The sequence below is a fragment of the Martes martes genome (genome assembly GCF_963455335.1).
Source record: "Martes martes genome assembly, chromosome: 3".
In the NCBI taxonomy this organism is placed as follows: domain Eukaryota; kingdom Metazoa; phylum Chordata; class Mammalia; order Carnivora; family Mustelidae; genus Martes; species Martes martes.
In genome coordinates this window covers 169524771-169550149 of record NC_137890.1, presented here as the reverse complement: position 1 = coordinate 169550149, position 25379 = coordinate 169524771, and the positions used below count along the sequence as shown (strand labels likewise).

The following is a 25379-nucleotide window of genomic DNA, read 5'->3' as shown; positions in this document are numbered from 1 at the left end:
TAGTGGATGGGAACCTGCTTCTTCCGACCAACTCACTGATGACCAGAGGCATTTCCCCAAGCAACATGTCGGCACTGAGTGGAACCCTGAGGATGGAGGGAGATGGTGGGAGCGCACTGAAACCCACCTGAAGGCCAAGACTCCGTCTTCTGCCCTTTGCATTGCCCCAGCAGTTAGCCCACTGCCGGCCACATGGGAAGCACGCAAACTAACTCCTTCTGAACTGAACTGAAAACAGGAGACAAAAGCACCCACTTTTCTCCACTCCCGCGCCGATCCTACCCAAGCCCCAAGTTACTCGCATTCCCCGGGAGTCAGTGAGCCCGGGGTAAGATGGGTGTGGAGGGGACGGAGGTTCAGCGGGGCGGCGGGGTGGTGATGGTGCAGGGGTCCCATAGAGCCCAGAAGCGCGGCGGGGGAGGGTGGGCGTGCGGGCGTGCGCGCACTCACAGGCCGGCGCGCGGGAGTGTCGGGGGAAGGGGATGGTCTCCAAAAGGGGGAGGGGAGAAGGCAGGGGGCGGGGAGAAGCAGGGCCCTTTAGGACCCGGCTGCGGCTGCCGGGGAGGAGGAAGAAGTGGAGGAGGCGGCTCCCGCGCTCGCAGGGCCGTGCCACCTGCCCGCTCGCTCTCCGCCGTCGCGCTCACCACCGCCAACATGCTGCCGAGACTGGGCGGCCCCGCGCTGCCGCCGCTCCTGGCGCCCTCGCTGCTGCTGCTGCCGCTGCTCCTTGGCGCCGGCGGCGGCAGCGGGGTGCGCGGCGAGGTGCTGTTCCGCTGCCCGCCATGCACGCCCGAGCGCCTGGCCGCCTGCGGGCCCCCTCCGGCCGCGCCGCCCGCCGCCGCTGCCGCCGCGTCCGGGGTGGCCGGCGACGCCCGCGCGCCCTGCGCGGAGCTGGTCCGCGAACCCGGCTGCGGCTGCTGCTCCGTGTGCGCGCGGCTGGAGGGCGAGGCGTGCGGCGTCTACACCCCGCGCTGCGCCCAGGGGCTGCGCTGCTATCCCCACCCGGGCTCCGAGCTGCCCCTGCAGGCGCTGGTCCTGGGCGAGGGCACTTGTGAAAAGCGCCGCGACGCCGAATACGGCGCCAGCCCCGAGCAGGTTGCAGGTAATGCGCACTGGGACAACTAGTTCGGAGAAACTTGGAGGGCAGCGGAGCGCGGGCCGGGGGCCGTTCCGTGCGGGAGCGGAGTGCGACGGGAGCTCCGCGACCGCTGTAGTGGAGGAACAGCGGAGTCCTCGACCGGTTGTGGGCGACTGCTTGGGAGGGGGACCCGAAAGTCAGGCCCGGGGAGGGGAGCTGGAGTTACAGCGTGCGGGAGAGCCCTGGCTTCTCACCGGTTTGGTCGGGATAAATGGGCAGAGGAGAGGCAACCCTGTTACCGTGGTCTTCCCCGGGTGGACGTACCTCGACTTACATTTTGGAAGGGGGGATATACTGGGGAGGAGGGTGTTGGCCAGACCTGGGGGAGTACGAACTTGAGGCTTAGCTGGGGCACAGTTTGAGTCGGTGGCCGCCCACCGAAGGTTTCCTGGAAAGGTCCGGGTGGAGGACACTGCTGGGGGGCGGAGGCTGGCGGGTGCCGGTGACTTAGGGGACGTCTGGTGAGAGCGGGGCGCTAGGAGAAGGGCGGCAGCTCGTCGAGGGACCCTTCCGTCTGGGATGGTGAGGTGGAAAGAAAGGACTTGGTACTCCGTAGGGTGGGTTGCTTAGGAGAGAAACGCAGACGAGCGCTGCTCTTGTTCCGGGGAGAACGAAGAAGGCTCGTGCTTCTCTGTTGGGTGGAACAATAAGAGAGGGGCATTTGGGAGACTCTGCCCAGCAGTTGAGTCAGTGTAACTTAAGCCGGGTTGCCGGCTGCAGTCCCGGGGCGGGGGCAGCAGTGCTACTCACTAGAGCATCTGGGCCCCAGGGCGGAAGGCAGGACGATGCCCGGGCGCTGGACCCGGCTGCTCTGACCGCGGGGAGGTGTTACCCCCGTCGTAATCCGGGGAGATCCTCCCTGTCCGGTGGAATGGGGACCCTGGGAGTCTTTGTAAGGGATCCTCATTCCCCCCAAAACATTTTTGAGGGACACGACCAGGCAGTCAGAATCTCACTTTTGTCTTGGTTTTTGTTTTTAAAAATTACAAAAGCCTCCTGCCCCAGTGGTCTGGAGGAGACTGTAATTATTTTCTTTCTTCTTGGAGACAGTTGGGAAATGTGTCCACTGCCTGCTGCTGTTGTTTTAAAATGCAAGCAAGTCTGACCAAGTTCCTCAAGCTTTAAAAAAAAAAAAAAAGAAAGAAAGGAAGAAAAGGGATAAGTGAAAACATTTTTGCTTGCTTGTAAGCTTATGTGGTCATAGTCATGTACCCCCTTCCCGCCCCCCAAGACCCTCCGGCCTCCCCACCTTTCCTCTACGCAGCTATTGTTTTTTTCCCTGTTCTCCTTGGGAATGGAATTGGGGGTAAGAGTTGAAATCTTTCTTCTGTTTCTCTGGCACATTTTGACCTTGAGTGCAGAGCAAGTTAGGGTTTCCTCAGAGGAGCTAGCAGAAACCCCGAGTCCCTTTCTTCTCCCTCCGCTTGCTTCCCTCCCCGCCGGGCCTCCAAGTTAACCCTTCCCTCTTGCTTCTCTTAGAAAGTAATAATAAAAGGAAAAGACTTGGCCCTGTGTTCCTCCTCCGTGGCCCCCTCGCTCCTGCCTGCCCCCCCCCAGCTCCCCACCAGGGAGGTACTGTGTTTTTTGAGCTGAACTGACAAACTAAACATCTTCCTCAGCAGGGTGAACTTTTCAAAGGCCTCCAAGTTCACAGACTCCTTTGGATTTTGATCGTCTTAATAATTAAGTGCGTGGTACAGGTCCTCCCTAAACGTTGTACTTTTTTCACCCTTCCCCCTTTCACCGGCAGCTCTCCTGCTTCCAAGCCCCAGAACAGATGCGGGAGACTCTCCCTATTCACTCCTCCCTAGAGCCCGAAGGGGGGAGTTGTCAGGGGAGCCCAGGGACAATGGGGTGAGTTCATGGGAAGAATGTCACTCTGGATTTTCTGCCTGGTTATGGGACTCCTTTCCGCCAGCTAGCCCCAGCTGCCTCCTCAGCCCTCTCCTCCCAGTGCCCAGACAGACGCCTTCCGCATTTTTCTCTTGTGCTCCAGACTGGGAAGAGGGGACACTGGGGGTGGGAGGAGGGAGCTAGATGTGGAAGCTGGGTGGGCACCCTGGAAAGAAGTGTCCCAGAGCAGAGTGCTGAGGGGTGAGGACTGGGCAAGAGGGGGCACTGCAGGGTGAAGCCTGGGCTGGCAGGGGTGCAGGGAAGAGAGGAGCAAGTTTTGAGGCTTCTGTGCCGGAGAGGGGCTTGGGCTGAGGCAGGGGCGTGGCACTGCCCATAGAGCCCTGGGGTCCAGGTTGGATGTCGGGGGTGCACAGAGTGTGGCCCAGAAGAGACCGGAGCCCTGAAAGCTGCCTCCTCCCCCCTCCATCTCCCATCCCCTTTTCTCCCCTCTCTGAAGAACGAGCTCTCTCCCATCCCAGACTGCATTCCTCTTTGAGCAGGTTGCTTTTGAGAATTTTAAACATACCCTCTTATTTTGAGGCAGCAAACCCCAGCAGTTCCGGCTTTGCTGTTAGCTCTTTTGTCTTTGTTCCCAGGACTCAGGGGCTGTGTCTCTGACTTCCTGGGGATGGCTGGGATGCAGTGGGTGGGGGTGGGGCACGTCTGCGGGTGCTGAGCCTCCATCCCTTGGGGGTGATGGGTCGGGACTGGTTGGTTCAGAGAAACTCAGGATGTCAGAGTAGGGTTTGGAATAGGTGAGTGAACCTGGAAGAAAAATGGGAGGGGGGGGCCCCTGAGATCTGTTGCGGTCTGGATCTTAACAGTGTGTGGGTGTGTTTGCTGATGGAGTGGGCAGGAGTGCCTAGAAATGTCGGGGTAAGAGGAGGAAGTGGGCATCCTTTCAGAATTCAGGGCCGGCAGGGTGGACTGGCTCCCTCCGCATCTCCCTGCCTCCTTCCCTGCCGTGTACAATGCCTGGGATTATGCCGAGGGGCGGAGCCGCCCCAGTGGCCGTCTGGCCGTCTGCACATATAAACGTGCTATAGAAATGTGCAGTCATTCAAAGTCCCAGGGCAGGCGGGCGGGCGGGCGGGTCTGAGGAGCCTTTGCATCTGCAGTTGCTGGGGGACCAGAAAGGGGGGCAGAGGCTAGCGCTGATTTACAGTGGTTCAGTGCAGCTTCAAGAAAGGGGAGAAAAGCAATGGGACTTCTGGCTCCAAGCGCTGCTTTGCATCTTGTCTTGCATAAATTTGCATACTGAGTTCAAAGTCGTAAAATAGACTTGGGGAATGAGTGGGACCCACTGTCACTGATTGCTAACACCACTACCTTCCGCCACCCTCCCCCCTTCTGGACAGAACACCCAGCACTTGCCCCGCTAAGCTGCTCTGCCTGAGTCGCCAGGGCGCATTGGGAGGAGGAGGTGGGGGAGCTGAGGTGGTGGGAGGGGGACAGAGACCGGTGGTTCCTGGGCCACCTGACCTAGCAGGGTGTGGCTGTGTGCGCTCTGGCCTCGGAGGGAGGTCTGGTCTGGAGGGTGTGGCTCCCCAAGTCCCAACGGGCCACAAGGCAAGCAGTGGTGGGCTGGCTGCTTCCTCCGTCCCTTGTGCTCCTCTGAGGGCTGGAATCTGACGAAGTCATGGAATCCAGGGTTTTTTGCCTGCAATCACCTTACGCACCTTCCACTGTGTTCGCATTGTTCACCGTGATGGTTCCCTTTGTGTGGTAATAACTATCCCATCCATTCCTCTGACAAGGTATTTGAAGAAGCTTTGAGGAAACCAAATCCTCTGTAACCAGGTCATAGGATCTTGTAAAAATAGGGCTGAGGAATCTCTGAATTAGCGTAGGTAGTGGTGTCCAGGGAAAAGAGGAATCTGTGTGTTCACGACCACCGCAAAGGTCTGTCTTTGCAGTGGTTCTTGGCCAAGTTGAACTATTGAGTTTCCTGGCAGGCAGAGGGAAGAGGGAAGCTTAGACAGTTCTAAGATTTTGCTTACCTTAGCATGGAGCTTTAAACTGAAATTTTCGGGCAAATCATTCCTTTGGGTTAGGGGACTACGTGGAAGTTAGTCTTAGAAAGACGCCTGCGGGCCTTGGGAGCAGGAGCCTATTTGGTTCCCTTTGTCCTGCATCGAGGGCCTCCTTGGAGAGAATCCCTGTACTGGAGCCCATTAATCAGGTTAGCTTCTAGTCGGGTCTCACATTAGCTGTTCTCTGCTGTAGAAAACTGGATGCACAGTTGCTAAATTATGATATAAGGAAGTTCCAAAAATTCTTGGTTTCAGTGAAATGCAAAATAGGACGACAGTTCCTGGTGGGGGGCTGGGGGCACAGCAGGGGCTGCTGAAGGGAATGAAGGAGGAGCAGAAAATATGTAGGCTCTGCCCACATTTGGTTTTGTTGTTGACTCTGCTCACATGCCACAGCACGGTACCAGCAACAACAACGACGACAGAGGGCTTGGTTATTACTATTTTTGAAGAGCCTCGTCACCAGGGACCGCATTTCATTTCAGTCTGTCCCTTCTTAGTGTTCCCAGTCCCCCCTTTTCTTCCCTGCTTAATCCATGCTGCTTTCTTAACCCCCTCTCCCCTGGCACCCGCGGCCTCTCCCACTATGGCTGGGTCTTGAACACCTGGCTGGATGCTAAGGAGGTGGGTAAGGCTTGAGAAATGGCACGGAAGATAGATGTACCCCAGCCTTCCACAGGACTCCGGGTAGGTGGAGACCACGTAGGTGATCGGGATTGGAATGCTGGAAACAAATCTAATTCTGGGATGAGGAGGGTGGTTGGTAGAGGAACGTGGGGCTGGGCTTTGTGGGATGGGGGGGGCAGGGGCCACATCCCCAAGGGGGTTTGTGCTAGGGTTGCTCTCCCTGCAACCGAGGCAGAGAGGAGCAAGGTTAAGCTTTTAAGTCACCAGGGGAGCTGGTGTTCTGCTTGGCAGACGTTCTAGGCCTCTCTACTCCTTGCTGTCTCTGGCCAGCTTTTTGCTGAGATTGGCAGGCAGCTGCCAGGGGTTCGGTCGCCTTCCCATCTGTCCTCCTCCTATCATGAACTGGCTTCCTAGCCTGCTTTGTCTCCTGTCTTCCAAGATCCCTGTGAGGGAGGGAGGGAGGCTTTTTACCTCCATGTTGCAGCTTTGGACTCTGAAGCTCAGTTAGGGGATGCCTGGGCAGGTGAGTCACGAGCTGAGAGGCTGCTGACCTTCCTTCTGTTCCCGTCCGCCCCCGTGGTCAAGCAAGGGAAGGAGGGGCTGTAGGCAGCAAAAGTCTTTGACCCTGTCAGCCCGAAAGTTCGTTCCTGGACACCTGCCACGTACGGGCCAGGTCTGGCTGTTTGCATTCCCTCAACTCCACTGGGAGGCCCAAGGCCTGGGGACTTCAGAGAGGGAGGTGACCAGTGTGCGGCAGTCGGGAGAGACAAAAGGGTTCCAGGGTGAGGTGACCAGTGTGCGGCAGTCGGGAGAGACAAAAGGGTCCCAGGGTGGGGTGAGCAGAGATGTGGGGGGCGGCTGCCCGGCTTGTGCCATCATGGGAACCGGGTTCCATTGCAGACCTGAGTTCAAGAACCCGAGTGCTGACGCGTGTGGGCCTCCCTCGAATACCAGTTTACCTGTTGGTGGAATGGGGATGATTGCATCTCTTCAGCGGGGTGCGAGTGAGGACAGCTGTGGTGCCGGCGGGCGTCCGGCATGGAGCAGGTGCTCACACATGCTGGCTGCCTTGATGGCAGCCGACCGTGTCTCCTCTCTGACGCCCAGCGAGCTGGCCTTTGAAACGAAGGCCACATGGGCTGTGTCGGGCCGGCCACGCTCTCTCCGGATGTTTTAGGGTCGTGCTTCGTGGCCTCATGGTGGTATGAAGTTGCTTCAGCTCAAAGCCAGTTTCCAGCCACATGCTAGCCAAGGCAAGTTCTCCCCCAGCCTCCGTCTTCCCTGTCTGTAAATCAAATATTGATAGCAGCAACTCCGTAGGGGGACGCCTGCACGCGTGTGTGTTTGCGTGTGGGTGTGTGTGTGTGGAAAGCTAGATAATACAGACAAAACTAAGCACTTCATTTTTTTTTTGTAATAAATCACATGCTTTTCATCTCTTTACGTATAAAATGGAAATATCCATCCCCCTGGCCTACTTTCACAGACTGTAGTTGAGCTGTTCGTAGAAAGGGTAAGGAAACTGTACTTTAAATACAGTATAAATGGATTTGACGTCAAACAAGTGGTTTGAGGTAGGCAGGCTTCCATTTTTTGGGGATGAGTTAGGCAGTGCTCAGGGCCCGTACCCCGATGTCTGAGGCTGACTGTTCTTGATCTGGGAGCTTCACCCTTTAACCCCTCAGTTGGGAGTGGAGGGACTGCAGGGACAGAAGTGGCCCCAGGGTTGAGACCCTGGGTACTTGTGCGGGCTTGCTGCTGTAAGCTGGTGACAGGGCTGGGTTCTGCCTTCACCTGGCTAGCCGACTGTGAGGACCTAGCTGTCCAAGGTATTTGGAGGACCAGAGGATCCCTGAGGCCACCGTTCAGCGTTGGGAAGCTCCTTCCTCCAGGGACAGCCCCTTACAGGCGCCCTGCTGGGACCCAGCTTCAGAACAATAGGGTCAGGTGGGAGCCAGCTGGTCTTAGCACACCGAGTACCTAGAGCATGGGCCAGGCTGCACGGTGGGGGAGTTGTCCAAGTCAGTGAAGGCCCTGGGGTGCCTGGTTCCTGCTCCAGGAAAATGGGCTCTCACGTCTATCCTGCCTGAGCCTTGGGTGCCAAAAAGTTGAACGTGATCCTGGCAAAGACATTGGGCATTCTATCCAAAAAGTGACGTGTCCTTACTACGCCGTCTGCAGAGTGGACCTCGCTCCGAGTTGGGGAGCAGCCTCTCATTTCGAAGGGGTTTGATGGGCTCTCCACAGGAGTGTGGGGTGGGGGGGCTGTTGGGGAGAGTGTTTTCTGGGCTCTGAGATTCTTCCCAGTGTCTGATTCCATTTGTGGTCCCAGAAAGCCCTCTGAGTGACCGCCTTTCTGGGCATAATGATAGTGGCGGCTGTGCTCTGGAGCCTCTGGTGGGAGGGAGGCCCCAGGAAGCAAAGGTGGGGGCTGCTTGAATCTTCAGGGGTCAGCAGAGGCTTGTAGTGAAACCCAGCACAGTTGGGACAAAACACAGCCCTTGCCGCTGGGAATCTGAGGTGGCCAGTTCCTTCGACTCGGAGGGCCTTCATGACTGTGAGGAGGGAGGTGCCGAGAGAAGCCCACTTTACAGATGGGGTAGTCAGTTCAGAGAAACTTGCTGGCTTTCAGGTTCCAGGGTAACTGCCCCCCACCCCACCTCCACAATGAGTAGAGTGTACTGGCTATGGATTTTTTTTTCCCTTCCTGGAAAATGGACCATCCCCCTATGCCCTTCCTCCTGGGCCACTCCTGTCCTTTAACATAGCCAGCGAAGATGTGCTCTGGCTCAGCTCCTGGGTGTCAGTCAGGGCGCAGAGGGAGACCTTGCTCAGAAAGCCGGCTTCTCCGGAAAGAAATACAGAGTGGACTGTAGTCAGGAATTGTTTCCCCCCACAACCTTTTTTTTAGTGGGGGGAGGGGGCACTTGGCAGCCTGTGGGGCCCCTTCTGGCTGCCAGCCCCACATCTCTTCCTGGCTGTTGGGAGGCAGGGCAGGAGTGGAGATGGGGAGAAGGGGCAGGGGCTGGCCGGCCTCCAGCTGTGGGGCCGGAGAATTGGCCCAGCCCCCCCCCCTTCAGTTGGCCTGAGCAGAGGAGAGCCTGGGGTTCCTAATTAGTGAATGGGTATAGGTGTGTCAGCCTGTGTTTCCTTCAAGGAGCTGAGTGCTGGGAGGCAGGAAGCCAGGGAGGGAGGGCCTCAGAACCCAGGAAGGCCTCAGCAAGTTGGGGAGGTGGGACTTGGGGAGGCTTAGCATGTTGAACCCTGAAAGGATTCAAGGAGGTGGGGCCTTCTAGCAGGAGGGGTCTGGTCTGGATTGTGGGGTGCAAGGAGCCAAGGGTCTGCCCCAAAGGGTAATGGACAAAATAATGGTAATTAAAATCGCTTTCTTCCAGACATCGTCCACTTTGACCAAAGTGTCCGTAGGGTTTTTTTTGGTTTGATTTTGTTTTTTTTTTTCCAGCTCTGTTTTAGCCTCAGGATTCTCCCCACTTGACAGATGAAGAAATCAAGGCTGCATTCCGGTTCCGGTGCAGGCGCAGTCCTGGAGTGGAGTCTCGGTCTCCAGATGCTCCTCCCAGGGCCTCATTCCCTCAGACTCAACGCCTGCAAAGCAGCAGCGAATCATACATATTGCTGCTCATTGCTCCTGCTGGGGGGGGGGGGGGAGGGAGCTCCTTTTCCCTGGGAGGTGGTCCTTAAGGGATAACTTCTCAAAAATGTTCCTTTGTGCAGCTCCCCAGGAAGTTTCTTTCTGGATGGAGGTGCCAAGTTGCCTCATCGATGGTGCAGTTGCTTTTCGAGAAAGTGCCTGAGGCCAAGATAAAATGAAAATGGCAGTCCCCTGGGGGCCCTTGTCTCTGCAAATGCCTGATAAGCCTGGGTCGTTTCCATAGCAACAGCGGCAGGAGGTGTGGCTGGCGGGAGGAAGGGGAGCCCAGCTAGGATGGGTGTGGGAGATCAGAAGGGCTTTCCAGGGACAGGCAAGACAAGGTCCCGAGATGAGGAGGGGATGAAGGTGATAGGAACAGAAGGAATAAAGCCCTGGTGTTAAAAGCTGCCAGTGACGCCAATGACCAGAAGCCAGCCTGGTTCCGGAAGAGCCCCGGAGCCAAGCAACCTGGATTTGGTGTTGGCTTTGCCGTTGACGACGTGACTTTGGGCAGCTGGCCTCAAACACTCTGGCTTTGTTTTTTTTTTTTGGTCAAGGTGAGAGGGGATAAGAAACTATCAACCTCATGTGATTGCCAGATGATAAAATGCAGTTCTGTCCACAAAGCACTTAGCCCAGAAACTGCGATAATCGATTTCCTACAGGTTCTCCTTCCTTCTTCGCCTAATTGCAGCACACAGAACAGGAGGAGAAGGACTGTTTTTCTGTATTTTCTGATTTGCCAAGTGTATTAAGAACAGGGACTGAGGGATCCGGTTCAGAGGAATGGCTTCTTCCGTGGGGTGTGGCTTCCCTGGATGGCTGCCCTTGGCTTTGGAAGGTCCAGAATGGGGTTAGTGGTGGAGGGTTTTCCAGTGGGTGGTCATGGCCTTCGGTGCCACGGCCACTCATTACGGTTCTGCCAGTGGTTGAGAGTGTGGCCCGTTTACACCCCAGAGTCAGGGAGGCTCCCTCCAAGCTCTGCGGGTTGTCCCTGGTTTCCTTTGCTGCCTCTATGCCCAGAGAGCACAACCAGGGAGGACCCCAGATGTGACGCCCTATTTTATCAGACACAATTAGTGAACTTTTAGTTGAGGAAAAAGAAAAGCATGGTGACCTATTTAAAGACACTTATTTATATTCAGGACACTTCTTGTGCTGGTTTTGAGAGTGTGGGCAGGCAATCCTGGACATCTTTACAGGTTTTTACTTTCTGTTTGCGCCCCCCGGGTTCAGTTTGTCAGGCCCGCAGTCCCTGGGAACAGCCTTCACAGGGCTGGAGAAGAGGCAGGCGGAAGGCGAGGGTAGGAGGAGACGGGTGGGTAGGACCCAGTCTTTATCACCGGGAGCTGGTCAGTGTGGGAACAGTTGTTTGAATGTGGGTCCCGGGAGAGGGAAGCGTCTTTTCTCTCACCTCCTTACTTCACTTGCTGATGGCTTTTTTTTTTCCTTTTCAAAACTACTGACCAGTCTTGCTGCGGTGAGTCCTGGATGATGAGGGAGAGGCTGGAAAAGTGAGAATTAAATAGAACACAGTACCCTAGGCCAGAGAATGGTGGGATGGTGTTTGGGGAGCCAGCTGCCCTGATCCTGAGCGTTACCCATGGAGGGAGTGCATGCCGTGCGCCGCGTGCAAGAATGTAAAGATGCATTTGTCACACTAGAGAAGCATTTCATTTTATTTGAAACCTTTTTTTTTTCTTTTAAGATTTGATTGTGTTCTTTTAAGTAATCTCCGGACCCAACGTGGAGCTCAGACTCACGACTCCAAGATAAAGAATCGTGTAGTTTTACTGACCGAGCCAGCCGCAGGCCCCAAGAGAAGCATTTTAAAAAGTTGAATATTAACTGTGAAGGAACTAAAAGTCAGTAGAGATGTATGTAAAGTGAATGCAAGTGAAGGGGCAGCTTTTAGCCTTTTCGACCAAGGCTTTTGGGAAGTTCTCGAGGTGAGATAATGAGAACCCTTTCTGGTGAGTAGAGTCTTGGAAGAAAGAGAATCGGGTTTGACGGGTCTCTCCTCCCGACTTGGAAGGCACCCTCTTGTTCTTCCAGAAAAGTAAATCGAGCACACCAAACGTCCTTCCTGCCCTCCTTTCATTTTTTCATACTTTTCTTTAAAGCGCTATGGGCGCGATGTCCACATTTGCGTCTTCAAGAAGCTCCATGCTTTGGAGGAGGGAGGGAAAGCAGGGACCCAGGCTTTTTGCCAGTGTGCTCTGGGTAGGGAGCCGTGAGAGAAGCTGAGTCAATGAAAGAGTGCTTTGCCCAGGGATGGCCCTCCATAGTCTCAGTCCAGTGGCCTTTGGACACTTGGAAGCCATACTGCGCTTCTTCCTTGAAAGGTGCCTCCTAAACCCTACCAGAGCAAGTCTGCAGTTTTCTCCCATCTGCCGTGTGTGCTTCCTGTTTTAGTAATTACCGTGGAAGTCTTGAGTGGCTTCTACCCTGGATCGTTCTGTTTCAGTTAAGGCTCTTACTCTCTGGGCCTCAGGGAACTGGAACCGCCGTCTCCCTTCCGCTGGGCATGACTGGCCCGTGGGCACCTGCACCACGCCACACCTGTAGGCTGCACCGGGATGAGCTCGTCCCCTTGGCTTTCCATTCTCGGGCCTGCACTATCTTGATTCCTTTGTTCTCCTCTCCTTGACTCTGTGACTGTCTTCATGCTCTTTGGGTCTTTCCTCTGACTCATTTCCCCATTCTTCATGCCACAGAGATCTGGCCAGGAGCCCATGGTCAGTCTTTGGCAGGCAGGTGACCCTGGTGACACTGCTGGCCTGCGAGTGTCAGTGAAGTTGGCCATGTCACTCATGTTCGGCCCTCTTGCACCCAGTGGGCTTTCAGAGGCACCCCAAGTTTACTGATAAACCCTGCTTGGCAAGGAGAGGGAGGAGTGAATGTGATGAAGGAAATGACTTGTTAAAGAAAATGGTTGCAGGGCGCCTGCTGGCACAGTGGTGTGTGTAGCTCTTGATCTCGGGGTTGTGGGTTCGAGCCCCACGTTGGCTATAGAGATTACGGATTGTTTAAAAATAGAATCTTTAAGGGGCACCTGGGTGGCTCAGTGGGTTAAAGCCTCTGCCTTTGGCTCAGGTCATGATCCCAGGGTCCTGGGATCGAGCCCCGCATCGGGCTCTCTGCTCGGCAGGGAGCCTGCTTCCTCCTCTCTCTCTGCCTGCCTCTCTGCCTACTTGTGATCTCTGTCTGTCAAATAAATAAGTAAAAAATCTTAGAAAAAAAATAGAATCTTTAAAAAAATGGTAAAAATGCAGAGAAGAAGTAATAGGAATCATGCAGTAACACCAGTGTGCCACCCAGAACTGGGAGTGGAGGACATTTTGTCCTGTTGGCTTCACGTCTGTTTAACCGACTGAGCCACCTCGGCGTCCCAGCTTCATGTCTGTTTAAAAAAGCATTTCCCGATGGCTTTCCCTACCAGCCTCTTGTTGCTGTCCCTTGTCCCTAGAGGCAGCCACCAGCATGCATTCCTTCCTGTTTCTGTTCCTTGGCTAAACAGATTTGCTAATAGATGGCCAACATCTAGAGTTCTCTGAAAATAAGTTACATGTGCAAAAAAGACTCGTTCTGCAACGTTTTCTCTCTGTCAGTGTTAGGTTTAGAGGTCTGTTAGATGGATAGATCACAGGAGTGATCACAAGTCCAAGTGATTCTTGTCAACTGCTGTGTATTACTCCATTGTATTTACCCTACTGAATTTCCTTCTCCGTTCACCTGCTGAAAGGCTGCTGGGTTGGGTTTGCCCCTATAGGTAATGCTGCAGTGCATGTTCTTGTGTACGTGTTGGGGAGATGTAGAGTTGCTGGGTCAGGCATGTTCTTCTGTTCCCATATCCCCTATCCCAGCTTTGCACCGGAGCACACTCTCTACTTCTTGGGCTTTCCGCGGCGGGATCACCTTGCCAGGTTCTTGGATGGCTTTAGTTGAGGCAGAGGAGACATGTTTGGGACCCGTGGAAAGGGTGAAAGCTGATAGGGCTGTTTGCCATCTTGCTTTCAATTTCTCTGGCTCTTCAAGGACAGCCTGGCTTACGGAGTCCCAGGGGACCTTGGCTGAATTTGAGCCTGTTTTTGTTTTCTCAAACGGTGTGCCTCAGCGCTGACCCTCCCCAGGTCTTTGTGATTCCAGGAATGACCCTGGTGTTTATAAAGCAGCCCTTTAGAGAGCGCACAGGCAGGGAGGCTCTGTAGAGGCCGTGCTCTTCCTGCTCACTCGGGGGAGCCCGAGAGGAGACGGCGCCGTGAGGGCATGCTCTAGAAATCTCCATGATGCCTGGCCAAGAAGGGCCCCTGTTGCATCCATGCATGTATACGCGCCTGTTTATGAACCTACGGGCCTGTGGATGGAAAGAGCTTATGAGACTGTCTTCCCATGAAGTCCTGTCTCTTGAAAAGAACTGGCATTGTTCTCCCATCACCAAGAAGTTCTTCAGCAAACTGAGGCAGGAGAGCGAGAAACGCAGAGGAATGGGGCCTTGGAAATGCCAGAGCTTGGAGGGAGTTGTTAAAAATACAGAGCCCTTAACCTTTGCTCAGGCTCGCTGTGAACCCCAGGGGGCTGGAGTCCAGGACCACTCGTAGCAAGCTCTTTGGATGATTTCTGATCAACAGGCAAGACAGGGCGCCGTTCCTCTAATCAAACTCACAGAATTTATGGATGAGCAAGTTGAACCCCACACATCTTGACCATGTAAGCTCTTTTTTTTTTTTTTTTTTAAATAAGTAATCTCTACATCCAACGTGGGGCTCAAATCATGCCCCAGAGATCGAGAGTCATGTGTTTTACCAACTGCCCCAGCCAGGCACCCCCATATATTGAAGCCTACACATCTTAAACCCCTGATGGGCATCACTCACAATCCGGGGCATGGTGCTAGCATGGGGATCAGAACCTTGAACACTGCCACCTCCCTGCCACCTCTCCCAGCCACCCCTCCGCCCCCCCCCCCCCACTGGCTTTTAGGCCAGCACTTCTCTTCCTGCTTGGCTAGAGCTAGTTAGCCAAAGTTTTGAACCCAAGAGCTGGTGTTCAAAGAGAATCCAGAAAGAGTTTAGGGTGACTTGGCCGGCAGTGGGCTCGATGTCCAGCTTTCGTGCATCATCTCCAGTAGCCTGTGGTAGTTCCGAGGGTAGGATGATGATCCCCAGGTGAGGGTGACCAGTGTCTGCCCCTGTGGGATACAACCTGGATGACGGTGGATCAGGAAGGACTGAAGAGGCTGCTTGCAGCTATTTCCTCCCCTAAGGGAATTCCTTTTGTGCCAAAGCTGTGCCTAGGAGCTCCTGGTCTGTCGCCCGGAGGGTTTCTCGCCGAGTGTGGTGGCATCTGGGAGACTTCAGGGTTGCTTTGCTGACACCATGTAGGGGTGCCGGGTGTAGGGAGCAGGGCTTCCAAGGCTGGGAGAGAATGGGAAGGGAGTTTGGAAGGAAGCTGGGTGTCAGCAGGGGGTAGATGGGCTGACCGGGAGAGCGTCGTTCCTGAAGCTGGAATGTGCCACGGGCGCCGGCCTCCACCGCAGCGGACATCCATGTACGAATGTCCATGTATATACACTCTCTTCAGAATTCCCCTGTGAGCACCAGTGTGGCTGGCTGCCTCTGACCTTTAGAAGAAAGGGGGGAGGGAGACACATAAATGAGGCCACTTACCCAGCGAGACCAAGGACCTCAGCTGAAAGATACCAAAGAAGCTCCCCTCTCTTCCCCATCCATGGTTACCTTCTGCCTGTCTCCCAGCGGGGACTGCGTTCTCCACCCCAGCCTTGGGGGCCTGTGTTACTGCACATGGGGGCCACAGTCAGCCATCCGAAGGCACTGGCTTTACATTCTCTTCAAGACAGCTGGTTCCCCTGCATGTTGGTGACTTTACCGATGAGCCCTGTCTCCCCTATGCCTGCGTGGTCGTTATGAGCGCCTTTCCTTTCCTCCTGTCCCCCTCCCGCCCCTCCTCCTCCCCTCTCTCTCTCCTTCCCTCTTTCCCTCCTTCCTTCCCATAAATTCTGTAAAGGTAAAGAAATTTAGGCAAATCCATGCTTGCCCGAGGACTTCATCAGATGCCAGAGAACTGTGATGTTGAGCGACATACAGAATTCATACGATCAACAAAATCAGGCTTTAGAAGGAATATGCAGAGAGATAGCATTGCAGAACGTTCTGGTAACTCGTTTTTCCCCAGTGTGCATGGCCATCCGACAGATCGGATCTTCTCCACCCTTGCCTGGTATGTGAATCTTCCATTTACCGTAACATTTAAGAAATAGATCACCTGTCTGCACATTTCTTCTGGAACTTGATTTTGCCCACCCTGGGCAAATGGTAATGATAAGTCGCAACCTTCACTGGAGTGGGATTCTTATACACGTTTTTCACGCTGGAGAAGGGAGCTCAGGAAGGTTAGCGGGTTTGGCCAACGTCACGGGTGAAACAGAAGCGGCAAAGCAGGAAGGCCTCTTGACTCCTGGAGTTCTCTGCCCATTTGACTTTGTTAATGAATTGTCCATTGCCATGGATGTTAATGAGAAGATGGGAGTTAGTATTAATTCTTTTGCCCAACATGTGTCAAGATTAAGTGCATTTGGGGAGAAACCAACAAAGCAGAAGCCACGTGAGTTCTGTGTCCATCGAGAGTGGAACCGGGAAAGCGGCCAGCCTTCCCTTGGCCCATTGCTCGGAATCCATTCTCGCAGGGCCTGGAATGCCGTTACCTGCGGAAGGAGGCGAATCCACAGGAGGAAAGGAGAGATTTGGGGTCAGAGTTGATCTTCTCTGGGGGACCCCCAGCTCTTAGATTTCCAGAGAGAAGGTGGGCTAAGGCGAAGGTGGGAAATGCCTCTGTAGGTTTTCTTAAGAATAAAGACAAGAAGAAAGCAGGGAGGCATGGTCATTTGTTGGAAGATGTGGCACGTTCTGGGGAGAAGTTCCCTTTTTCTCGCCAGGCCTGTGTAAAGGACAAAGCCTCAATCACACTCTAAGCAAGGAATACGGGGTTGCTTTTGGATTTCAGAGGCCTATTTTCCTAAGAGGGCTTTAAGGTTTTCTGTAGATCAGGGATTGGAGTGTGGAGGTCAGAGCATAGCACGAGGAGAAAATGTGGTTTCGTGAGAGTAGGAATCGTCATACACAAGGGTTTTCATGCATTGGGTCAGGTCGTCAGTGCTACGATCCAACAAGATCACGTCAGGGAAAAAAAGGCTATGCCAAAATTAAAGTTTAAAACCAGGGTATTAATGCATAGTCCGGAATGCAGAATGAAGGGGCAAAGCTCTTTCTCCTGGAGGGAGAGACCGGGTCACCTAGTAAGGCAGGGCCAGAGGACAATGTCGGGGACCCCGGGCCCTCTGTTGATGGCATCGCGGTAGTGTGTAGCTCCTCTAGACCAGGTAGTAGTCCTTCTGGGCCTCGGGTCTGCTGTCCGCAAAATGCAGCAACTCGTCGCTTGCCTCTGATTGTTCTTGCTTTTCTCAGCTGAGCACACCTCCAGGTGCATGAGGTTGAGAGGCGTGGCAGGATGCAGGACGGGAGTTCTCACGCTCCAGGCCCTCTGTGGTCTCCCGCACTTGTCTTTGGAAAAACTTTACCTTCCATATATAGTCGACAAACTCCCTGCTTCAGCGATGAACCATTTCCTGGGACGCTATGAAGTAGAGAACAGCTAATCCTTAGGGGAAGATCTCTGGGGACCCCGGAGGCCCCTATGGGTCATCCCTAAGCCCGAAGCCTTCTCCAGTTGTGGGATTTGGACTGCTAAGAACCATTTCTTAGACTGACCTTTGCACTGCAGCCCACGGAGCTGCATACATAAGTGGTTGTGTAATAGATAGTATTCTGAACCTCACTCTTGGGCAGGGGAAAAAAATGCAACTTGGTATTTTTGTTCTGAGGGCAAATTCCATCTCTAATTGGAGTTCTCCATTTGGAATGTTTTCCTGCGGACCGCTCCTGTCCCCTGGAAGAGAATGTATGGAAAGCACTGGGTAATGATGGGATAAGGCCCTTGTGCCCGGGAGTGCCGGGTGGGTACTTGCCCGAGTGTGGGGGGAGCCGTTGAGAGCTGGCTCTGCATGCTCCCTGGCACTGTGTCTGCGGGCAGTGTTGCCGGCAATCTGACTGCCCACTGGAAGTGGGTGCTGTTGGTCTTGATTTATAGATGAGCCGTGGAAACACAGAGAGCTTAAGTGACATGTCTGGGGCTGCACGGCTAAGTGGTAACCTGGGATTCAGTCGGGTGACGAGACTTGGGAGCCTGAATTCTTGAGCCTCTCGGCTGGAAATAGACCAGTCAGGGAACCAAAGCTTTCTTCGGTCTGCAAGCTTGTCTGGTCTCCACCCAGACAGCCCTCAGTCCCTTCCCCGGGCTTGGACTTCAAGGTGTGGAGCGTCAGAATGTGCGTCAGCAAACCAGACCCGTGGATTTCTTCATCTTAATGGCATGTGCGTTGGCAGCGTTGGGATCAATAATGGAATGGGACAAAACCTAGCCTGGAATCCAGGTGGCCTGCGTGAGGGCGGACAAACTGACCTTTACTTCAGAGAGGGCGGGACCATCTCAGGATAGGAAGCCAACTCTGTCCTCCCGGGAGCGGACGGCCCCGTTGGCCCCCGCCTTCTGGGGCCTGGTGCAGGGCTACGTTCGGACTGTGGTGCCGGATGCCTGGGCATTTGTGGTCCTCCTCTGTGAAAAGACGTTAAGTCATATTTGGTAACTATATCTTAGAACTGTGCATGTATTGGTATCGTAGATTAAGACTTAAAGGCATATTTTCCCTTTTGATTTTATTTATTTATTTACTTATTTTAAAAAGATTTTAATTATTTATTTGACAGAGATCGCAAGTAGGCAGAGAGGCAGGACCCGAGCCGAAGGCAGAGGCTTTAACCCACTGAGCCACCCAGGAGCCCCTTTCCTTTTGATTTTAAAAAAGATCCCCACATTCCCTGGGCCCTTGGGCTCTGGGCCCGCTGTGCCTAATGACAAGCCAGCCCTGTCCGGAGCCTGCTGGCCTGATGCCACTTTACCCGTGCACATCTCATTCGTCTAACCTGTTTTCAGATGCCTTGTTCTGAGCGCTAGAGGTGGGCTGACCTCTGGGACTCCGCCAGGGGATGCTGTTTTGGCTCCTGTCAGTGGTCTGAGTCCCAGGAGAGCTCAGAGAAGGGGGAACAGGAGCCTGTGAGTCCTCTGGAACCAGAAGGTGGACTCCTGGGCTCTAGCAGTGTGCTGGGGGAGGAACCGTTGTGGAAGGTCTTAGCCGAGGGAGGTGAAGATAGCAGAGTCTGGATCTGCCTTAGGCGGGGTCTGAGGTCTTCAGCGGGGGGCTGGGGAACTTCCAGGCCTCTGGATAAAGCCTAACTTCTGAAGGGTGGTTTTCAGTTGGAGGCACTTTCACCTCGGGGGCGGGGGGGGGGCATTAGTATTGGTTGTCACAACTTCAGGACGGCTCCTGGCCTCTGGTGGGTAGAGGCCCAGGATTCTGCTTGACATCCTGCAATGCAAAGGACAGCTCGCCAGGGAAGAATCCTCTGGTCCCAGTGTCCACAGTGCTGGGATCGGGAGACAGGGTGTGTGACAAAAGTTTGGGGTTGGTGGATGGGTCTGATCGAACACAGAGGGGACAGAACTCCCAACCAGCTTGGTGGCAAATGCTTCAAATAGGCTATCCCCTGCAGGTGGTGCTTGGGCTTCTGGAACAGGATTTAATCTGTGGTTGGTTTATTTATGGTAAAACCCGGGCTACCCAGAACCCCTGGGGAAATAGCCATTCTAGAGAGAATTTTCAGAGGGCTTACTCATTTAAATATTTCAATTTTGGGGCTCCTGGGTGGCTCAGTGGGTTAAGCCTCTGCCTTCAGCTCAGGTCATCATCTCAGGGTCCTGGAATCCGGCCCGAATCAGGCTCCCTGCTCAGCAGGGAGCCTGCTTCCCCACCCCCTCTCTCTGCCTGCCTCTCTGCCTACTTGTGAACTCTCTGTCAAATAAATAAATAAAATATTTTTAAAAAGTAATTTATTAAAAATAAATGTTTCAATTTTTATTTTTCTAAAGTTTAACAATTTTGGATAGACATCTTTTTTTTCTTTTTTTAATGCTGAATGCTTGGCATGTTACCGCCCCCGCTCCCTTTTCTGAATGTCCCACGGTCCTTGTCATTACCCACACAACTCTTGTTTTGGACTCCACAGTATGGAAGTCCTCAGGGGTCATCCATGGGTGTGGAGCTGTTTACGATGCACTAAACATGCCCAGAGTTCTTATGTTTGTTTTTTTTTCAGTCTCCTCTTATCTTCCTGCCATTCGATACTTCTCACCACTGTCCACATGCCTTCCTTCTCTTTCCTTTTAATTTTGTTGATTTTATTCTGCGGTGGCCTTAGAAACCAGACATCCAGAGACCAGGCTCGCTGGAGCCATGCTCCTGCGAACCAGCAGTTTCCTGTGCTGAGTGTCCCCGCGCCCTGTGAGGAAAGCACTTGAACTTGCCAATGCTTCGACGTACTGACAGCTCTCTTGATGCTCAAGGGGTTCTCTTCCTCTCCTGCCTGGTTCTTGGGTTCCACATTATCGAGAAAGCAGATAAGGGAAAACTGAGGCAGTTGCTGTCTTCATCATCAAAGTACTATCACTAACAAGACACAGAGTTTCTGTGTTCCAGGCCTTATCTTAACTGCTTTACCTGTAAATACTCTCAGCAGTCGTGTGAAGTAGGAGCTGTGATGATCTAACAGTTCAGGTAACAAGATGGAAGCATAGAGAGGGTGTATGTGCAGGCCAAATACAGCTGGCGTAAAAACTCGGTGAGCTGGGGGCGCCTGGGTGGCTCAGTGGGTTAAGCCTCTGCCTTCAGCTCAAGTCATGATCTCAGGGTCCTGGGATTGAGCCCTGCATTGGGCTCTCTGCTTTGCGGGGAGCCTGCTTCCCCCTCTCTTTCTGCCTGCCTCTCTGCCTACTTGTGATCTCACTCTCTCTCTGTTAAATAAATAAATAAAATCTTAAAAAAAAAAAAAGAAGTCAGGGAGCTGGGATTTAACTCCAGAATGCCCTATCAGCCGGGGCTCGATAGTCTGGAGGTCACGTGCTGGCTTTCTAAAGGAATGCCGCCGCAGCTGGTGAGCACGGGCCCCAGGGGTCAGGTGGCCAGACTCCACCAGAGTCTTGGAGCTTGCTCTGTGAAAGCAGGTGTTGGTTCCCCAGGAAGCGCAAGACTGTCCCCACCCCTTAGGTGGCGAGAGAGTGAGTGAACGCCACAGCTTGCAACAACCCAGAGTGGGTATCATGGCCCCCCTTTTACAGGTCAGCTCTTTGTCCCGTGGAACTCTGCTCAGGACAGTGGGTATCTGAGCCCACCACCCTGTGCCCGAACTCGGAGGGGACTACCAGATCCTAAGTGCCTCACCTGAAACCCTTGTGTAATTCTAAGAGCCATTCAGTCATGTTATCGGGGCTGTAAGTTTTTGAAAGCACAAAAAAGGGAAGAGAAAACGTGCAAAATTTGTTGAGAAACACTCCTTCCGCACATCTAGGTCTTGTTGGCACCTGTTGGTGGATGGCTCTAGGCCCCAGGGTCTGAGGCCTGGTTGGCTCTCCTGTATCCACAGGGTGCTGTTGAGTCCCAGCCCTCCTAGAGCCCGCGAGGGGTCATCTCCCTGGTTACCACTCTTCCACGCCCTTCCGTTCCTTGGGCCTCCCCTGGCTGGACCGACCGAGCTAGCGTGAGCCCGTGGTAGCTGGGGGCTGCTCTCAGGGCCCCTCCAGCTGAACTGTGCACCCTGCAGGAGCCTCTCCCTGTAGTTGAGGGGCTGGTGGTTGAGGAAGGTGGAAAGAGACTTAACAGGTGCTTTTGGACAAGCATCTGGGTGAGGCTCCATGCTTCGCGGTAAGCGGAAAGGGGAGAGTCGGGCCGGTTCCTGTTCCCCCGGCTCTCTGGAATGTGGCTGGTGGTGGCATGCCGGGACAGACACGGGAATGAGTCAGGGCCACTGGGGGCAGTGCTGGAGCGGCTGTGGGCCTGAGTCTAGTGGACACGAGAAGGGGGCAGGTGGGCAGGTGAGTGATAGCAGGGTGTCAGACTGTGGGTTCTGGTGGTGGCTCGTCCCCTTTCTCTCTCCCTCACCGGACGTGGCCTGGCCCAGGATCTCAGGCATTCGTTTTGAAAATGGGCCCAATTTGTGCCCTTTTAGGCCACAGATGATGAAAACCTTAACCTGGAGGTTCTGGTGGGTGAGCCTGGGAGGTCTTTCTAGGGGAGAGTGATGGCTTCAGGCCATTCTGTGGTGAGAGACTTGCAGACACGTTCCTCCTTCCGTGCTCCTCCATGCCGCTCCGGGTGGAGGCAGTACCGATGAGGCCTCCCAGGCGTTTTGCTGGAGTCAGCGGGCCTGTGTTCCAGTGCCAGATTCGCGGTCTCAGTCTCGGTCTCTGTGTGCCTTGACTTGCGCTTCTGTCAAAGTTGGGGTAACGCCCCCCTAAGAGTTTCTGCAAACTGAAATTGATAGTCTGTGTAAATTGCTTAGCACAATCGCGTGGCTGTCGGTCATCTCCATCTTCAGGGGTTCAGACTGGTGCTGGGGGCCCTGCCATTCTGAAAACGGCACCTAGAGTTCTTCCCTTCCTCTCTCTGCAGACAACGGTGACGAGCACTCTGAAGGAGGTCTGGTTGAGAACCATGTGGACGGGACCGTGAACCTGTTGGGCGGTGGAGGCAGTGCTAGTCGGAAGCCCCTCAAGTCAGGCATGAAGGAGCTGGCTGTGTTCCGGGAGAAGGTCACCGAGCAGCACCGGCAGATGGGCAAGGGGGGCAAGCATCACCTTGGTCTGGATGAGCCCAAGAAGCTGCGGCCGCCGCCTGCCAGGGTCAGAGGGGCTGGGTGTTCTTGGAGGGGTGGGAGGTCTCGCAGTGGAGGAGGGCACCTAGTAACATCCGTGTCCCGTTTGCCTGTAGGCAAAGCACTTTCCTTTCTGGTTCTGCCACCAGCATATTCAGGGACCTTCTGGCCGATCAGTGTCTCTTTCGGGGACCTCAGTAGTAGGCTGTGAAAGAGACTGGGTATATGGTTTCTTGAAGTCCCCTCCTTCTGAAACCTCCACATTTCTTTGTGGCTTCAGGGCATAGGCAAGGAAATGGATGCTGGAGATGGACTTGAACTTGCTTGAGCTTGCTGGGATGTGTTCCCTTCACTCGGCTGTGCCCCCATTCCTCTCTCCAGCTGAGCTCTCTTGTCTTGGGTCTTGGTCCCGGTTGGGTTAATGGGAAGGGATGGAGGTTGGCCCATGGGGTCGGGGTAGAGGTCCTTTAGAGAGAGTCACTTGAATGCACTTTTCCAAGGAGATCCCATTTTGGCCCCTGAAAGCCATTGACCCAGAATGAAAGACGGGTGAAAACACCCATCCATGGGACTTTCTTAGAGGCTGGCGTGGGACACATGACATATTAGTGAGATCGCTGTCAGAAGTCCCTGGCTGGTTCCAACAACCAGCTCTGTGGCCGTGGGAACATCCCTTCCCTGTGCAGGAGGTGGTTCTGAGGCCATGGTTCCATGAGCTCGGTTTCACTCTGAGAATCCTCTTTTCCCATCTGTGCCTGTCTGTGCCCACAGACCCCCTGCCAGCAGGAGTTGGACCAGGTCCTGGAGCGGATCTCCACCATGCACCTTCCAGATGAGCGGGGCCCTCTGGAGCACCTCTACTCCTTACACATTCCCAACTGTGACAAGCACGGCCTGTATAACCTCAAACAGGTGAGAGGGGATGTCCTTGGCCCTGGACCCTAGGTGTGCCTTGCTCTTGCCAGAGGCTGCCTCTTCTGACCCAGCTACCTGCCATTAGCCCTTGGTGTCCAGGTTGGGTGGAGCGCCTGGGAGAAGCCACGTGGGGTTCCACTAATGCTTCTCAACGTTTTATTGAGCCTTAGAATCACGTGGCAGTGATTCCTGGGCCTGACCCTTCCAGAAGGCTGGGTGGCAACCAAGGGTTTGCATTTCTAATAAACTCCCAGGAATGGCTGATGACCGGTGGACCTCACTTCCTGAATCACTGATTTACACCATTGACTAATTGCCTCTACTGACCCTCCCCCTGCACAGCAGTGGGGTCGGGGCGTGGGGCTCACGTCCATACCTCCCTCAGCCCAGGCAGGCATCTTGCCCCTAGAAATATCAGTCTAGCGTTCAAAGCTGTTTGTACACGTGCCCTCTAAATGTATGACAGTTACTGCATTTGGAGCTCAAAAGAAATAGTGATCTCTTCTAATGAAAAACAGGCTGTGTCCTGTCCCTTACTGGTAACTAAAGGTATTTTCCATGGTAATTAATTAGTTTATGGATAAGAGCAGGGACCCTGGGACAGGAATGGCTTCTCAGCTATGCCTCTTACTAGCTGTGTGACATTGGGCAAGTTACTTAATCTATCTGTACTTCCTTTTGGTCATCTGTGAGGTGGTAGAGTAATGGTCCCTGAGTCACAAGGTGGTTGCGGATTAAATGAACGTGTATGCTAGAGAACAACGGTAGGGGGCGCCGGCTGCCTCAGTGGGATGGGCGTGCGACTCTTGCTCTCAGGGTCAGGAGTTCGAGCTCCACGTTGGGCATAGAGCTTACTCACATGCAGACATACACACACACACACAAACTTAACAACTAGAAACTGAATGAGCAGCGTGTAGACGGCTCCCACAGTGTACGGCCCACACTAGGGCCTGTGCTCGTGTCGTGTTCTACCATTACATGCGTTTTTCACTTCACACTGTAACTAAACCCTGGTCTGCTGGGGCCCCCATGGGACAGGACCTCCTTACGGGTGGGGACTGAGTCTTTTCAGCTTGGGGCACCCCCCAGCACCTTGCTAACTGGAGTGTGGTTGGTGGGTCCTGGTGTCACGTGGGAGCTTGTGCACGGAGTGGAGTTCAGCCCTGCTCCAGACCTCCTGAAGGTGAGTCTGCATGTTAGCGAGGTCCCTGGTGCACGTCAAGGTTGTGAAGCACCAGCCTGCAGAGCTGCTCAGCAGACCTCAGGCTGCGTGAAGGGAAGGAGAGCTGTGGGCTTCAGGGCCAGTCCTCCACATCCTTCTCTTCTCTCTCCCCAGTGCAAGATGTCTCTGAACGGGCAGCGTGGGGAGTGTTGGTGTGTGAACCCCAACACTGGGAAGCTGATCCAGGGAGCCCCTACCATCCGGGGGGACCCCGAGTGTCATCTCTTCTACAATGAGCAGCAGGAGGCCCGTGGGGTACACAGCCAGCGGATGCAGTAACCCCCAGCCAGCCGGTGCCGGGCACTCCCCTCCCCCACCCCCTCTCCAAACACTGCCGGAGAGAGGAGAGCCTTGCGTGGTAGGTGGGGAGGGTTTTCCAGGAGTGTTGACACGTGTATTTATATTTGGAAAGAGACCAGCACCGAGCTCGGCACACCCCCGCCTTCCCCCTCCCCAGCTGGAGCTGTCTGCACCCTCGCCTTCTCCTGTCCCTGCTGGGGAGGAAGGGTGATTGCAGTGGCCAAGCTGGGGGAAAGGCCTGGGAGGGGGGGTAGAAATAAATTTTTATTTTTGAACCCCCGTGTTTCTTTTGCTTAAGATTAAAGGAAGGAAAAATAAAGTGTGTGTCTTTTGCCTGAGTCTTTGGGGCTTCCCTGGGAAAGAGATGCCGGGGCCTGCCCGTCTCTCATCTGTCCAGCTCTTTCCCAACTCCTGGGGACAGCACCTGGGAAGGGGACAGGCATGGCTTTGGTTGGGTTGGGAATGAGAAGAATGGGTCAGGAGGAAGGAGAATGGCCTCCCTCACGTGGCCTTGGCCTAGGCCAACTTAAAGCCCCCAGCCCGGGTGGAATCCTCTAGTAAAACCACAGGAATCTGCTCTCTCCCCCTGAACTCCCAGCTGAATGAAGCTTGGGCCCCCTGGCTGCCCCTGGGTGGGCAATGAGGGAGGAGAGGTGGAGCGAGTGTCTTTCTTTCTGCCAAGTTCAGGTGGATCTCGCAGACAGAACAGGGAGACAGTGGAGGCAGGCATCTGGCGCCTCAAATAAGGAGATCTCCC

The 25379-nt window shown here is 54.4% G+C and overlaps 1 protein-coding gene across 1 annotated transcript; it reads left to right on the top strand.

Moving 5' to 3' along the window:
• Window positions 1-522: 522 nt before the first annotated feature.
• Window positions 523-24941, top strand: IGFBP2 (insulin like growth factor binding protein 2). Its single transcript, XM_080799764.1, has 4 exons — window positions 523-1102; window positions 21981-22210; window positions 22954-23094; window positions 24437-24941. The coding sequence occupies exons 1-4, from the start codon at window positions 655-657 to the stop codon at window positions 24599-24601; spliced, it is 984 nt and encodes a 327-aa protein (XP_080655890.1). The 5' UTR covers window positions 523-654; the 3' UTR covers window positions 24602-24941.
• Window positions 24942-25379: the final 438 nt, after the last annotated feature.